The sequence below is a fragment of the Protobothrops mucrosquamatus genome, unplaced genomic scaffold (genome assembly GCF_001527695.2).
Source record: "Protobothrops mucrosquamatus isolate PMUCROS unplaced genomic scaffold, P.Mucros_1.0 scaffold397, whole genome shotgun sequence".
Taxonomy (NCBI): domain Eukaryota; kingdom Metazoa; phylum Chordata; class Lepidosauria; order Squamata; family Viperidae; genus Protobothrops; species Protobothrops mucrosquamatus.
This window is the reverse complement of record NW_015386728.1, coordinates 475,057-492,498: the sequence shown is the minus strand read 5'-3', so window position 1 is coordinate 492,498 and position 17,442 is coordinate 475,057. Positions and strand designations below refer to the sequence as shown.

Below are 17,442 nucleotides of genomic sequence, written 5' to 3'. Positions count from 1 at the left end.
TGATCCTCTTTATGCAACCTTCTGATAAACAAAGTCAATGGGAAAGCCAGGTTCACTTAAACAACCCTGTTACTGATTTAACAATCACAGTGATTCACTTAACAACTGTGGCCGGAAAAGTCATAAGATAGGGCAAAATTCACTTAGCAAGTCGATTATAGTCATAAGTCGAGGACTACCGATATACCCTTGTTCTTTTAGAAATAGCAGTTTTATTTTGAAGTGCTCATGAATTAACTTTCAAAAACTGTCATAAAGATATCTCTCCCAGTCTGTTGCCCTCCAAAGATATCATAATACCCTAAAGTCTCAGTCTATAATGGACATAGGAGTCTTGCAAAGCATTTGTCCTTTGTTTTTGTTTTTTTTTGGGGGGGGGGTAAATATATGATTAGGAATTGTAACTTGCTTTTCAGCTTTAAAAAAAACCACGTTCTAATGACAGCCAGGAGTATTATGATTTAGTCCCAAAGTGGCTGAACAGTTTCGCCGAACTCAAGTAATTATAAAATTCAAGGAGACAAAACCTTGTATCATTTCTAGACATTATGCTCTGATGTTATGAAGGAGGTGAATTCTGGCAGCCCAAGTTCCATTGCTGTTGGCAGTGCAGATTTATTTTACAAGTAGTTCTCGACTTGCAGCCATAATTGGAAAACACCGTTATATGATGCTGGAAATGGCCATAAAGGTGAGCTAGTTTCCAAGTGTCCAAAATGCAATCACATGACTGGTGTGTGTGTCCATTGGAATTTCAAAATCGTGTCAGAAGTACTTTTGGGGGAGGTCCGTCGTAACTTCAGAAGGACACTAAGTCATAAGTTGAGGACTACCTGTATCTATTTATGACTGCATTTCTATATCCATATAATGTACTTAAGATCTGCATTTCTAGGCTGACAGTTCTACCAGGTATCCACTCTTGGGTATTAAAATAGACCATGACCAACTACATATTATTTTCTGATGGGGAGATCACGGCAATACATTCAAAACCCCACCCAGACAAAAGGATGAGATTGAACGGATTTCTCTAAGTCTCAGCCTCTGTTACAGGAGTGTTGTGAGCACAACATTCAGAGGCAGTGGCAGTGATCGATGTACAGACACTGTTTTGAATTCGCTGGAACGGATAATTCCAGTTGGTGGGAGAACCTTCACCTAGTTTTGTTTCGTTTCGTTTCGTTTTGAGCACCAAGCTTATGTAATACAGAGAGGAAGAGGGCCAAGAGATAAAAGTGACAGTGAACCCAAACTTCAGGATATTTAAATAAGGCAAAAGTCCAAGTGTAAACGAGTTAATCAGAATGGCGTTTCGCAATTCATTAAACATTTCATAATTCCAAAGAACGGCTGGAGTCATCGAGAGCTTTCCAGGTTTGCTGAATCAGATTCGCAAAAGTATAAGAGCCCCTTCATATTTGTCTAGTTATCAGCTGTGAGTCAGCAGAACTAAGTAAGGAATAGCTCTAAGAATACACAAGAGAACCTGGGTTTAAAGAAAGTGTCAGATGGCATCAGAGCAAAGGTCATTTTTGTCTGGCACTCTTTTTTAAGGCCAGTCAGATGCCAGCCAGATGCTTTCAAGTGGTCAACAGATAGGATGAAAAGATACAACAATCTTTTTGAGTTTCCTACTGAAATGCTGTTTCAAATGAAATAATAATAAGACTAGCATAAGCAATGGCTCTATTTTGGCAAAGGTCAATTTTGCATCTTCTCTTTTTAAACCTTGGGAAATTGCACCCTGAGCAATATGTTATTTGTTTTATTTTATTTCATTTCATTTACCGGTATGTATCACAGGGTCCCAACTGATAAATCAGCCAATAGTAATTAGAAATAGAAATGACTGTTTCCAGCTTTCTTTGATCAGAAACCTATGTACATATTGCTCAGGGTGCAATTTCCCAAGGTTTAAAAAGAGAAGATGCAAACTTGACCTTTGCCAAAATAGAGCCATTGCTTATGCTAGTCTTATTATTATTTCATTTGAGAACCATTGCTATTCGTTCTAAGATTAATTCCTGTGGATGCTTCTCATCATGAATAACAATCCTTCCTATGTGACAGTCTCCCATATGATTAAATTCTCACCAGTAGGAATTATTGTCCACCAGTATGGAAGGCAGTGGTTTGAAGAACGCTGCTGTAAGCATTTTAATGAGTTATAAAAAAAACATTCACATTCAGTTCTTGGACCATGTAAAACATTCTGCTCTGATTGCCCAGTTGTATGTATGACATGTGAAACTCCTTGATGGAAGAAGCAATGAAAAACATATACTGGTGCCAGAACCTGCAACATACACCTGGCTAAACCTGGCTCTCTTTCCTGGTTTAAATCATCTTCGTGGAACACGGGATTAACACTCTCTCCAGTCCTTAGGCAATTCTTCTGAAAGACACAAGGAATCATGCTTTGCAGCCTCTCCCTCACCTGCCCTTGACTGAGGTGTAATTTATAATTCAGCACCGAAGGCTCTCTTGGAGGCAACCTGGAAACAAAGGGAGTTACATATTTTAAAAACTAATATTCTTTCTGGATTTCTCCATGAACCTGCAGGGAGAGAAAGTAAAAGCTGAAACACTGCCAGCAGAAAACCCCATAACCTTGTTCCATGTACTGAAGCTCTGAACCAGTCAATGAGTCAACACAGGCAGTGGGCTTGAATCCCTTCAACTGGAAGTTATACAGTTATACATACTGTATATTCATAGAGTTATACATACTGTACATCTTTGACCTGCCGTAATCACCTATCAGCAGCAGCTTGAGGCAAATGATCTGTGCTGCAACATGACAGAGTTGGGTTGAGCCAAAATCATCTCCCCTAGAGGAACCCGAGTCTCATTTATGGAATTTGCAGAAGCAAATCACCAGTTGACTTGGAGCTGTCTCTGTACTGAAACCTAACCTGCTTCCCCGGCTAAGGAGGCTTATATTTTTTTGGCCTCATTCCTAAGATGCTTTCATTCCTCCAGACAAGCTCTTTCGGGGGGTATCATGAACCTGGCCATGATACGTAAGTGTGTCTGCGATGGCACTCTAAACGCCTGGTCGGAGAATAATTTACACGGTCAGTTGCTTGCATTTTCCTGCCACCTGAGATGCAGGTGTGATGTGTCACTTCCAGTCTCGTGTGGCTTGTTTGTTTGAGGATGATTGTTTCATCCAAGCCCACAAGGAGCTCACTGTTTCCTTGACTGGAAAAGCACAGGAGATTTCACAGCCCAACATGTCACCTGAAAGATGCCCTTCCCCCCCCAAACACACACACACACATACACACCCGGGGAGAAATTGCCAATTTCAGTTTCATTTCTTCTCTCATTTTACAAATCAATCTGCAAGATGTGGGTGTTTTTTTTTTTTTGAAGCATGTGGAAAATGTGTACTTTTGCTCAACCGGTTTCTTCAGTCATCTTTTCTCAGCCTATTCATTCTTCAGGGCTTCTGGGTGCTAGATAGGGAAATGGATTTGCTCTTGTTTTATTATAACAACTAGCACTGATGATGTTACCTGGTTTGGTGATGAAATGTCTGCAAGAAGACCACCAAGCTCAGAGAGCACCAAGAACTGTCCAGTCCAACTCTGAGCTACGAATATTCTCTTTTATCGACAGTCATTCTTGCAAGCAGCTTTCAGTAAAGGAATTTCACCCCCTTCTCCAATACTTGACATTTGCACTTATTGATATATTATGGTCAAGCTTGGAACTTTGGGATTGGCGGTTGAAAATAAATGCTCCACCCTTCTCAGAGCACCAGTCTGTGCATCTAAGGCCAAAGCTAGCATCCAAAAGACCAGAACTTATGAATCATTTCTGATTTCTTCCTCTTTGGCTCAAAGCTTTAACCCCTTTTCTCTTCTTAAGTACAGGAGATTGTCTCTTGGCCAATAAAGAAAACAACATCCCTTTGATAGGTAGCAAATATGAATTGATTGCGATCACATTTTAGGGGGCATTTTTTTTGTTAACCGCTTAATGAATCCACCGACAAGCACACGTGTCCGCTTTCCTGAGCCATCTGAAATACTTCTTTGCCCACAGGAAAGGAGTGTCCTCTCGACAAAGGCATTGCCCTCTAAGCACAAGGCATCTTAAAAGGATTTAAAAGAAAAAAAGAAAATAAAGACTGCTTTCTTCATTTACTACCGCGCGTGGCTGTGCTGGATTACCAATAGCTGCATCAGAGAGCCAATAACCTTATGTCTCAGCCCAGCGACTGATATTCTAGAAGCAGAACTACTCCTACACATGGAAGTTCCATTTGGACCTTTTTCTGAAGCTGTAGAATTTGAACCTCATTTTCATCTTAGCCGTGTATTCAGAATAATAGAAGAACAGAGTTGGAAGGGACCTTGGAGGTCTTCTAGTCCAGCCCCCTGCTCAAGCACGAAACCCTAGACCATTTCAGACAAATAGTCATGCTATAATGAATGATTCATAGGGCAACATCATAGAAATATAAAATGAATTAAAGTATATTGATGAATCATAATCTTTCAACACCTGTTTTTTTTATTAAAAAAAAATAAAATTAAAAATTGCCACTCTCTTTGTCTCACTCCATGTAAAGCAAGGAAACAGTCAGGGGCTTATTCTGCTTCCAGTATTTTAAAAATGAAAAATGCCAGAGAGGTGTTTTAAATACATATATAAAACCTACCTGAATGTGAGTTTCTTTAAAAAAAAAAAAATACCTTGCCTGAAAACTGACTGCTGGACTTTGGGGCTTTGTGTCTTGCGAGGTCATCTGGTAAATTTCTTCTTTAGAGGATTGTGTGAACCTAAACACAGGACTGATTCAGGAACTGCCTTTACTGCTGACAATGTGATGCCAAAATTAGACACCACCAACACGAGCCCTGCGCGACAGGATTGTGACTGGATCTTTAGAAGTCTCATTGAATGGGCAAAAAAATTGCCTTGTCTGGAAAAGAGAACCATTGCAAGTTTTAGGAGAAGGCTGAGTACACACATGCATGCAATGCCCTCAGAACTGCCAAACAAGCTAGGAACCCAACCAAAGAACCACCAAGATCACTTCCACCAACACTATAAATATAAATTGAGAGCAAACCCCACTCTCTGCTGGTACTGATGTGACCTAGTTCAGGTAATAAACACCTGGAAGCTCAGAGACCACCAAGGGCCCCTCATTTCAACAAATATTCTCCTTTATAGATGTATAAAGGGGGAAATAAATGTGAAAACTTCCTATGAACTGTTAAGGAGGTGGGTCTTTTCAGTAAGAAAAATCACCTGACTGAGGATAAGCATAAACCTGTGAGTTTAGCTTTTCAATAATCCGTGTAAAAGTTTGCACTGAAAGACATGTCCAAACGAGCGTTTTTGAACTATGGACGCGACTAAGTGCATTTCTTTAAAATAATTAAATAATCTTGAATGCTTTGGGATTCGGAATTGAGTTAAAAAAAACCCTAATGGATAGCTGAAGATTCAACAGGATTGGATTCCAAATGTCCAAATCAATTCAACTTTAAATTCACAAAAAAAAAAAACCAAAAAACAAACCCGGGTGATTCTCCTTGCCTTCTAGTCTCCGTAAGGAGAAAATCTTGGCATCAAAACATTACACTGAGAGTTTTCTTTCCTCTAGAGATAGCGTGTGTGAATTCAGAGTAACCTCCCCAATTTCTTTGCTAAGTTTCCTGTAATTATATTTTAGGCTGGAAGATTTTGTGTGGTATGCAAAAGATTGGAACAGAGAGATACCAAACAGGTTAGAGAAGGTTGTTTTTGTTTCCCCCCCCCCCCCAAAAAAAGTAGAATTAGTCTTAGCCTTGCACAAGGGATAAGTAGCAATAATAGGTTACAGTATACAAAGGGGAAAATTAATATTGCTCAAGGGGCAAATGGCACTTGTTACATCAAAGGAAAAAATTAGTCAGCGTAGAAGTGGGAGATAACCTGTTTTGGATCCACAGATGAAGTAACTGATCTCACCCTTGCACTCTTAGTGTAACCAGCTCTGAAACGTAAGATGACATACAAGCTGCATCTTTCCTGTGACGCAAAGGTGAGAGAGGCAGTGAGCACACAGAATTCATGTTACTTCCTGTGCCTGAAAAAAAATCCCAGGGTACCATGGACTAAATAGCATCGCGGTACACACGATGTGGTCAAAGTCACAAGACTTAGGACAGTGGTTCTCAACCTTTTTAATGCCGTGACCCCAACTGGTCGTAAGTCGAGGACTAAACTGGTCGTAAGTCGAGGACTAAACTGGTTGTAAGTTGAGGACTACCCAACCGGTCGTAAGTCAAGGACTTTCCCTGCCCGGGAGCGCCGCGCATGCGCGGTTCCGTCCCCTGCACCGGCCGAGGCGTAGCTGGCAAGCGGCAGAGATGGAGCAGGCCGACCACCAGCTGGCACCCGCCGGAAAAGGGGGGAAAAATGGTGGACAAAAAAAATGGCGGACAAAAAAATGGCGGACAGCCTTGCTTGGCGACCCCCATGAAATGGTCGATCGACCCCAAATGGGGTCCCGACCCACAGGTTGAGAACCACTGACTTAGGAGAAAATGGTAGCTTAAGAGCCTCGTTCTTTCTATTTCCAATGGTCAGGCAGTGTGTGCTGTTCCTTTTCTAGCCAAAACAACTACTGCACACAAGAGGGAAGTGTATCCCGCAATGTAGCAAAAGCACCAAAACTTTTGGGGGTGGGAGGAACTCTCCAAGCAGTTTGAAGAGTTTGTGCATCCCCTTTCATCACAGATACTTGGTTTACATTAAAAAAAGTACAGTTACTCTCTTGTACGAACAATTTAATTGCCTGCCAGCAGCATCTCTAATCTCTAAATTTCACTAGTTTCTCAGTACATCTCATTGACTTTTTTTTAAGTATTTGTTACTTTTGGACTAGTTCCCCAGCCTCACCCTCAAGGTCACAGATTTGGATGCATCATGTGCATGTCTTGCCATATTTATATCTTATAAAGGCTTGCATTATACATTAATTCAGCAGGGTGCAGTCTGTCTCACTCTGTTTCGAAATGTGCCAACTGCACCATTTTTCTTAACCTACTACCGGTATTTCCTTAATGCCCATTAAATCAGATCAATTGGGTATAAGATTTTACAAGGAAGACATTTTGTCACACATTCCAAAACTTGCTGTAACTTTGTTTGATGAGGAATGGCTTAGTACTGCTTTAGTCACATCTCAGGTTAAGATGATGCCCTCCGAGTGGAACTGAGTTTGAAATAGGTTCCAGGCCTTGCAACAGGTTCCAAGAGAATTTTGCAACAATTTCCTCAACAGTAACAAAGCTGGACTCCTGACTCCTATATTTTTAATATTTTTCAGGAAACCGTTCAGTTGGACTGTTTAATAAATCTGGTGTTCTGTTGTTTAAGCAGACAGCATTGCTGAAGCACCACACTGTCTGGCTTTCCCAATCCTTACCTGACAATTCAATAAAGTAGAAAGTATATAACAATGATGTTTTCTTATCTGCAAAAGCAGTTTCTAACAAAAAGCCAGAAGAGGTTGGGCCCATAGCCCAGGGGAACAATGGTACTTGTGGTTACCTGTAAGATGGGTGCTGTAAAATATTTAAGATTACATCTTTGGATTCAGGTCTGTTCCCTGGTCAGCAATATTCACATCCAGAGTCTGAGACATTCCATCTGCGAACAAATACGTTTCTGGCTCTCCTGATCTCAAGAAAATAAAGTATGGATAATTGTGCATAAGAATCCCCCAATACAGTATTTACATCCTGTATTTATGTCTGTATGTATGTAACTGAGAGCCAGTTACATACATACAGACATAACTAGAAGACTAGAAACCAAGAGACAGTGAGTTCCAGTCCCACCTTAGGCATGAAAGATGGACGGGTGACTTTGGGCCCGCCGCTGTCTCTTAGCCCAACCCACCTCATAGTGTGGTTGTTACGGGGAAAGTAGGAGGAAGGGAGGCGTATTAGGTATATTTGCCACCTGGAATTATTTATAAAAATAATAAAAGGCGAGACGAAAATCTAATAAATAAAAATATTCCTGTGTGTTGATTAAATTCTCAGAAAAGAAATGCAATTGATAGAATATGGGTATGGTTTTTTTGCAGTGTGCTTTTATTACGCACTTAGGCATTGGTATATACACCGGGGGGGGGATGGAGGAAACAAAACAAAGGACTAAAAATTGCTTAAATTGGAGACGTGTAAGACATTCAGGTTTTGTTAATAGTGCAAATGCTCCTGATTTCTGATTATATTCTCTCTTGATACCAGAGCAGCTCTTCCATGTCCAGGAGACGACCACCTTTGGACTGCGGAGGATTCAGGAAGTGACTTGACAGCCACCTAAAGTCCTAAAGCTTCTAAGAAACCAGAAGAAACATCCAAGTTATTTAAAGGGGTGAGAAGAGGTGGGAAACTGGACTGTCAAAGGGCATCTTTGAATCTGGAACCCAGGAGCAAGCAGTTCTGAAACGGAGCACAACGCGGCCCAAACCACATCGGGAAAAACCCTCCCAAGAGTCCTTCCCATCCCATCCCAAAGAAAGCAAAACAACCAGCATTCCAGTGAAGTGAAATTTGTCATTCCCACCCCTTCCTAACTGGCTTTTCTGGTCCAATCACTTCTGATTCCCTTGAAAAGGCAAGGAAACCCAGCTGATGGACTGGAGGCTGAGAAACTCCAGCCCCTTGGGAAGATGACTCAACGGTCCCAATTTGCATAGTGAGGCTGGACAGCTCCTAAGCCTTATCTGTGGTTATAAAGGAACGCTTTCTCGGGATCCCATTCTGATACGTTGCCAGCTGCTTCAGGCCAAACCCGGAGTTGCCTTCTCACAGCTCTGCCAAACTCCACTCAGCAAAATCCTAGAGACAGCAAAGAAGAAGCGTGCACAAAACAGAGGTATTTTTTTTTCTCCTCCTCTCTTTCCTGGGCATTTATTGTCTGGCCCTGCCGTTGGTGCCTGGAACAAATTTATAATTGCTATATACTGGAGTGAAACATGTCTTAATTGTAGTGCAGAGTGTGTGGCTTCAGGATACAGGTGATCTATTATTTTTTTTTGCACTGTTAACTACAATCAAGGATAGACCCAGCGGTTAATCAAGGGGCTTGGAATGAGTGAATTCTGCCATATACAAGTTACTTTTATTTTCCACATCATATTAACACAATTCCCCCCCTGCATCAACTTTGCTTTGTCTGACCACAGTTTTTGGGATGACAGTCTAAAGCAGGGGTGTCCAGCCTTGGCAACTTTAAGGCTTGTGGGCTTCAATTCCCAGAATTCCTCAGGCAGCTTGTCTGGCTGGGGAATTCTGGGAGTTGAAATCCACAGCCCTTAAAAGTTCCCAAAGTTGGGCACCCCTGGTCTAAACAACAATACTTTTTTTTACTCTTATACACTGAACATATAAAGTATGTTATGAGTTTTAATGCATCGTGAGTATCCCAGAACACCGCAAAAAAGCAGATGGTTCACAGGTGACAGAAGAACGCAATCTCCACAGGGGGAAAAAATGTTTTGGGGCTGGAAAGCACAAAATCCATTCAAATGTCTAATCACAGCCAGGGTCATCATGTCTCAGATCATGAAGACGTTCTTGGGGCGGAGGGGAGGGGGGAATCATGGAAAGTAACTTTTACTCAGATTTTTTTTTTGAAACATATAAATCAATCGAATAAATCAGCAAAAATAATAACTGTAAAAAAAGTGTTTCTAAGCCTATTCAGCAAGCTGTGAAGCTTTGCAGCACAAAATATAGTTTAGAGGAGTGTCTTCATCACGGACCCCCTTTAAATACTTTTTTAAGAAGAGACTGGACAGCCATTTGTCCGAAATGGTATAGGATTTCCTGCCTGAGCAGGGGGTTGGACTAGATGACCTTCAAGGTCCCTTCCAACTTTATTATTATTATTATTATTATTATTATTATTATTATTATTATTATTATTATAATCATAACATTTCTTCAAGTCCCCCTATGATGACATTGTGCCCCTCCCCCTGGGGTCTGTGGACCACAGGTTGAGAACCACTGGTTTACAGGGCAATAGAATACCTCTTCCCCCCCCCAAATACCTATGGTCTCTAATAGGATTACAACTTTGCAAATTCAGAATAATATATTTACTCAGATATATTCTAGGGCTTTATCTTTAGCAGCTTAATGGCATGCATATCTCCTCACTTGGGTTTGTCAACTGAGATAATGGGTATCATAGTTAACGTCTGCCGGTGCCCAGGAATTTCAATAAATCTATAAATTTCTAAACTGTCGGTTATGGGAAAACCAGGGTAGCCTATTTTGAGGCAAATTCTCAACCTCCTCTTTGTCCCGTTGTCAGTGGATCACAACATACAGCTTTTCTTCATCCCCCCTCTCTTTTTTATGAATAGTTTGACAGGAATGGCTGCTTTTTAGTTTTTTGTCATTGAGTTGTTTCATTTGCATTTCTAAAATCCGGTTCCTAGGTTGATTGGCATTTTGCAAACTATCCTGATGGTGGCATTTAACCCCTTTAAACAAGTGCTTTCTCGTGAATTTTTAGTTTACAATCCGCTGCAGACTAAATTCAGACCTTTTGAGTCACAGGAGAATACCATCTATGAAATTCATTGGTGTCTACTTCCAGTGGGAACACACTTCAGTTGGGCCGGCGAACTTCAGAAGTTCACCTTGCCGCACACACAAAACCTGTTAACGTTCGTATTTTCAACTGCCCAAATCAAAAATTGAGGGAAGGCAAAAGGGGAAAAGAAAAAAAAAGTGAACAGAGTAACGGATCCAAGTTTTATTTTTTGCAATGAATGTTTTTTTTGCAAATCTTCTCTACTTTGGGAAATCTTCCTCGGCTGTGTAGTTAGATGAGGATAGACGCAGCAGTTATGATATCATAACTCAGAATAGTTGCAGGGAGAGGGCAAGGCTTTTGGAGAGAGCATGGTTATCTTCAGCATTTCCTATAACTGCACTTATTGCATTGCTCAAGGTAGCTTATATATAGTGTTACCTGCTCCTCTCTTTCCCCAGAAATGACAGCGCTGGGGTTGGACTGTGGTGAGGACTGGGCTCCTTTGATGGGTGTCTTTGGAGATACTGATTATTCTATTTTTACTCTTAGAAATGAACGAATCCGTTCCACAGTTTGAATTGCAGAGAAGGGTTGCTAAGTAGCTGGACCTTTTTCATCTGAGGGCCCTTTCCTGACATCTAACGGAGAGATGGACGTTGGCAAATTGCCCAGTAAAAGCATGGTTGCGAATGTACTTCTCTAGGTGAACTTATTTGCTCAAAGCTCACATAAAACTCCTCATGAAACATACCCATTTTCCTGAAACACGGGCAGGGAGGATGAACAGACAAAACCGTACACAAGGCTTTCAGTGCCACCAGTTGCTGCTCTAGATCCTATTTATCTGGGTCAAGGGGCAGCATTTCCCACAAAATGCTCTCTTATCTGTCTTCAAACGGTGGAGCCAGAACTTGAACCCAGGATCTCGTGCCCAGAAGGCAAGGATTGGGCCATTAGAAGTGCAGTTTCTCTCCAGTTTTAAGTGCATCTTTCTTGTGCCTCTTTCTCCAGAAACAAGAGCACTGCGATCAGAGAGAAAAAGATTGACCCAAAGTTACTTGAATACTAGAACGTTCGCATGTGTCCTTTAGACGTACACAAGTAGTTCTCGACTTACAAGCACAACTGAGCTGAATTTTTCTGTTGCTAAGTGAGAGAGTTGTTAAGTGACCCTTTCTTACCGCATTTGTTAAGTGAACAACTTGCCATAGTTAAGTTAGTCACACCATCGTTGCGTGAATCTGGCTTCTCCATTGACTTTGCTTGTCAGAAGGTCGCAAATGGGGATCACATGACCTCGGGACACCGCAGCCGTCGTAAATACGAACCAGTTGCCAAACATCCAAATTTTGATCACTCGACTGTGGAGACATTGCAACGGTCGTAAGTCTGAAAATCAGTCATAAGTCACTTTTTTTTATTGCGGTTGTAAATTCAAATGGTCACTAAATGAACTTTTGTAAGTCAAGGACTACCTGTACATCAAATCATGTGTCAGTGATGCTTTGATTTCACCTCACCGAGTAGGCTGGGCTTTTATGACCTCCCCAAATGGCATCAAGGGCTTTTCCTGTTAACTAGTGAATTTTGGTGGGTGGATCAGAAGTGGCACGAATCCTCAAACAGTATTTCACTACATCAGAAGTCACAGTGTTGGATAATGAGTGCAGAATCTGGCTTTGAATCACTGTATTTTGTGCAACACGGTGTCTGAAATGCAAAGATGATTCAGTAACTACTTGTCCTGGCCATTATGTTATCATCAGTACAGTTAATAATAAGTGTTTGGGTTTTTTTTTTTNTTTTTTTTTTTACCTGATGATGACATTGGTATAACTCAATTGCTTGCATCATATAACTTATTATCTAATTCCTTTTCTGCCTGGAATCCTGCTTAACTTTCCTACTGAGGAAAAACAGAAGTGTAGATAATCAATGGACAGGAAAGAAGTGGAAATCAAACCGTGTTTCCATGTTTAAGGCAGCAGATGGCATTTTGTATGTATGTTAAAGGCCGCAGAATTTTGAATTTTATATAACTATAATCTCTGAATACTGAAAAGGTGAACAGTTCTTAGACCATGTGAATAAAGGCGAAGCCTGAAACATTTTGAAAGCAGAACGTAGTGAAATCCAAATGTGGAATTAGGATGCTAATTTTGTGCAGATCCAAGTAAGTGCTGTACAAAATATTTTCCAGGTAGAAGGGGCTTTATAAAAGACACATAGTTCTTGGCTATATTGCTCAGCCCCCCTCCCCCAGACAAATATATCGACTGATTATTTTATTACAGTGATCTTCTCTGCAAGGAATTCATTGTAATTCTGCTCACTCACAGAACCGAGAAAAAAAGGGGTTTGTTTTTTTTCTCCAGTTTTGCTGGCTATCAGCATGATAACTGCAGATGGAAATTAGATGAATTTAGTAACTGCCATCCAGATATAGATGTTTCTTCCAAACACCTCCAAAAATACAGTTCCTACAGACACATTTGTAAAGGGAAATGATTCTCCCTTTCATTTCCCTGTAGCTTCTCTGGCTTCTCTCCTTTTTCATTTCTTCAAGCTTCTGTAGCCATGAAATTCCTAGAACAATCAACTAAAAAGCTTATATCATACAAGTCTGAAACTTCCAAATTTGCCTGAGGTGGAACATTTTTTTGTGGAAAGCCTTGAAAATATGTGTATGAATATTTTTACTTATTCTGTCCAGTGTTATATATCCAGTAAGCATTTGGCTGTCTTCAGTTGCGACCAGCAGAGAGCAGTATCTTATAAAGACTTTGCTCTGGATTTTTTTAGTTGTTGTTAGGACTCCTTGGAAATAGGTGTCTATTCTTTACAGTTCAGCTGTCACTGCTTAAAAAAAAATTATATTAAAATGATAAATTAAAAAAAAACAACGTTGCCTAATCAGATTTTAGCCTAGGTTCCAAGAGTGAAGAAACAGCTGTATCTTAAGACTGCTGCTGTATTCCTTTTGTACATTTGACAAGTCTTTCAAAATCCAAAACCATCTCACCAGCCCACCCATGGAACACTGCAATCCACAACTAGTACTGACACATGTAACCAGTCAGTGTTGAAATCTGGGAAATAGAACGATACTCCTGGAAGCTGTATCCTGTGATTTAAATTCCTCACTCCTTCTTCGGGACAATTATTGGACCTATTTGAGGTTTGTAAGAACGAGGACTTGTTACAGACATCAAGGTAGATTCCAGCCGCTGGATTAATCACACGGCTTGGGAATTCTCAAATTTGAAGAGGGGGGGGGGAAATAAAGAAAGAGGACTGATGGATTATAAAGCCCTGAAAGAGAGCCTGACTCTGGCATTTGCCTCCGGGTTGCCCTAATTGAGAATTCCAAATTTCTGTTCCAGGTTTACAGAATGGGGGAAGATTTGCCGAAAGACGCAGAGGCAGAAGCAAAGGAGGACGACGCAGCCCTGATTGAGTTTTACAGCTCTTTCAAGGACCTGTTTGAGTTCTTCTGTCTAAACACCACGATCCACGGCACCATCCGCCTGGTCTGCTCAAACAGCAATAAGATGAAGACCGCGTTCTGGGCCCTGCTTTTCTTAACCAGCTTTGCTATGCTCTACTGGCAGTTTGCACTGATCTTCAACCAGTACTGGGCCTATCCCGTCGTCATGTCCATGTCTGTTCATTCAGAACCCAAGATGTTCCCTGCCGTCACCCTTTGCACTTTGAATCCATATAGGTGAGTTTTTCCCCACCACCACCACTCCTCACCCCTTCTGAATTTTGGGAAATTGAACCGAAGTAGTTTCCCTACCTCACTATATTCATTGTTATAGTTGTCCCAAGGATATTATTCTTTAGTATTCGGGGCTTCCTCCTCTGATTTATAATCTACACTGTTGTTGTTTTTACTGTTTTCACCTGGTTCTAGTCTCTCTATAGCGTCCCTCTCTTATCGTCACTTGGAGAGCTGAAGCAGCTTACGGATTGAATAAATAAATTTATATGGGCGTCGTAGCCAATTGGGGATCAGAGCGTAATGAGGCCAGTGTTATGGCTCTAGACAGCTGAACTGATTTTAGCTCTTGAGGATTGTTGACTACGAGTGCCAAGGTTCCTGGAGATTAATCAAGCTTAATTAATGGGATGGTTAGCATAACCCAGCATACTACGGTGTTTAGGGAATAGGATAGTACTTCCTCCCAAACAAGATCTTGGAGGCTTTGTCATGTCTACCATCTTCCCAGGATCAGCCCAGTCAATCAAGATATAGCTAAGCTGGACAACCTAGCGCGAGAGACCTTGTACAATTTATACGGCTTCCACATTCCTAAGAGCACTCTAGAAGATGTCAGTATCGACTTTTCCGAAGAACATCCTGGCAAGGCCAACCGCTCCAAGTTTCACCTGGATCGTAATATCGCCCTAGTGAAGATGGGCGGGAAAGTGGGTTTTCGGCTGGTAAGTGGAACCCCTCCCTCCCCCCCCTTTGCAATGCCTTCCTTTATTGACAACTTGCATCAAATTTAGAGTTTGTAGGATTCTCAACGTAGACATTTTTGGGGGGTGGGGGGGTCATCCCCTGAACAAGAGATCAATGAGAACTTAACATTTGGTCCAGGTAGTCCTCGACTTAACGGCCACAGCTGAGCCCGCAATTTCTCTTAAGTGAGACCACGGTTAAGTGAGTTTTGCCCCATTTTACGACTGTTCCGGCCACAACTGAATCACTGCAGTCGGTAAGTTAGTAACCCGGTTGGTTGTTAAGTGAATCTGGCTTCCCCCATTGATTTTGCTTGCTCGAAAGGTCGCAAAAGGTGACCACGTGACCTTGGGACGCAGCAACGGGGCCAGTTGCCAAGCCTCTGAATTTTGATCACCTGATCGTGGGGAGGCTGCAAAGGGTGTAAGGGTGAAAAATGGTCATCCGTTGCCTTTTTCCGGCGCGTCGTAACTTTGAACGGTCACTAAACGAACTGTTGTAAGTCGAGGACTACCTGTGTTCACAGTGCAGTGATTCTGGAAAAGAGAAATAACTTTTGCCCAGGTAACCTTGCCACCTTCCTTGAGTTTCTTAATTCGCTGATTAGATAACTCTTAATCACAAGGAGATAACCCCATCTCTATTATCAATCGGTTGGTTGGGAGTGATAGGAAGCGCCAGGCCGTCAGATCTTCAGGAAGTGAGGCAAGCTTCTGCTAGTGTAGAATTATAATGATGAAAGAGGGAGATTTTTTTTTTTTTTAAATCGTGACTCAGTCCAGTGCAAGGCACTTCCCCCCCAGCTCAGTTCTTGCCTCTCCCACAATAGCCTCGCTTCTTTTGTACCTGTAAAATAAATAATAATCATGGGCTTAAGGCATGTGTTATTGTTTAAACCCTAGAAACAAACCTGACAATTAAGAACAGCTTAGGGAACACAAGGAGGATTGCTCAGAGCTTCCATGGGACAGCTCATGAGATACCGGCTGAGTGAGAAGATCCCATTGGTATCTTGACCTACGGATTCTAGATCTATGTGTGGTTATGTGGTCCATGTACACGTATGAATCTAATTTCAACGTTTTGTTAGCAGCAGCAGTGTTAACTTCTCTTCCTTGATCTTGCACAAAGAGCTGGGGGATATTTAGAAATACCTCCCAGCAGAAGTGATTTAAAAGTGGGGGGAAACAGAGAGGTTTTCTGACTACTTTTAAAGGTTGATTCTTACCCTGGTCTCTCTCTTCTCTCTCAGACGTAGGGAATAATGTCTGCTAAACGTGAGAAAAGCTAGACCAGAATAATCAAGGTTCAGAGGGACAGCTAATCCACCACTCACGTGACAAATGTCCCTTGTCTCTTATTTGTGGGTTTTTAATTGTAGGAAGCAGTGCCCAGGAGAGCAGCTTTCTAGAAGTAACAAAGATCAAAACCTTGGTCCAGGTAGTCCTCAACTTACAACAGTTCATTTCGTGAGCGTTAGAATTTACAGTGGCACTGAAAAAAGTGACTTACGACCATTTCTCATACTCACGACCGTTGCAGCATCCCCAGAATCATCATCAAAATTCAGACCCTTGGCAAACTGACTCATGTTTATGACGTTTGCGGTGTCCTGGGATCTCTTTTTGCGACCTTCGAACGAGCAAAGTCAATGGGGGAGGCCAGATTCCATCCACAACCGTGTTACTAACTTAACAAAGGCAGAGTTTCACTTCACAACTGTGTCAAGGAAGCTCGTAAAACGAGGCGAAACTCACTCGCTTAGCAACAGAAATTTTGGGCTTTGTTGTGGTCATAAGTCAAGGATTGTCTACATTATAGCTTCTTAGAATCCGAACATCTTTACTCTCCTCTTTTTCTTTTTGTTCCCAAGTGCAACACAACAGGCGAAAGCTGCTACAACAAGGTCTACATTTCTGGAGTGGATGCTATCCAAGAGTGGTACAGGTTCCACTACATGAATATCATGTCGCAGATTCCCTCCATTATTAAAATGTCTCCACGTGATGGTCACATCAAAAACCTGATCTATTCTTGCCAATACGATGGACAGCCGTGCCGAACAAGGTAATCAAGGTCTGCATCTACTACGGGGGGGAGGGAGGGGGGGTGTATCGAGGAGACGAAGTCGGGAAATGAAAGCAAAGCCAGGAAGAAAAACCAAATGTACAGGTATAGTATAGGGGGTACCTTGCTCAATAGAAGTAACTGTGAGAGGGACCTCGGAGTCCTAGTGGACAATCACCTAAATAGGAGCCAGCCGTGTGCTGCAGCTGCCCAAAAAGCCAACACAGTGCTAGGCTGCATTAACAGAGGGATAGAATCAAGATCACGTGAAGTGTTGATACCACTTTACAAGGCCTTGGTAAGGCCACACCTGGAATACTGCATCCAGTTTT

General features: G+C 41.7%; 1 protein-coding gene across 1 annotated transcript in view; it reads left to right on the top strand.

Moving 5' to 3' along the window:
* The window catches only part of SCNN1D (sodium channel epithelial 1 delta subunit), a 30,548-nt gene that overhangs the window by 1,730 nt on the left and 11,376 nt on the right, over positions 1-17,442 (top strand). Inside the window, exons 2-4 of the mRNA XM_015816051.1 lie at positions 13,959-14,299; positions 14,808-15,021; positions 16,917-17,110. Coding sequence (XP_015671537.1) covers positions 13,959-14,299; positions 14,808-15,021; positions 16,917-17,110 — 749 coding nt within the window. The remainder of the gene's footprint in view (positions 1-13,958; positions 14,300-14,807; positions 15,022-16,916; positions 17,111-17,442) is intronic.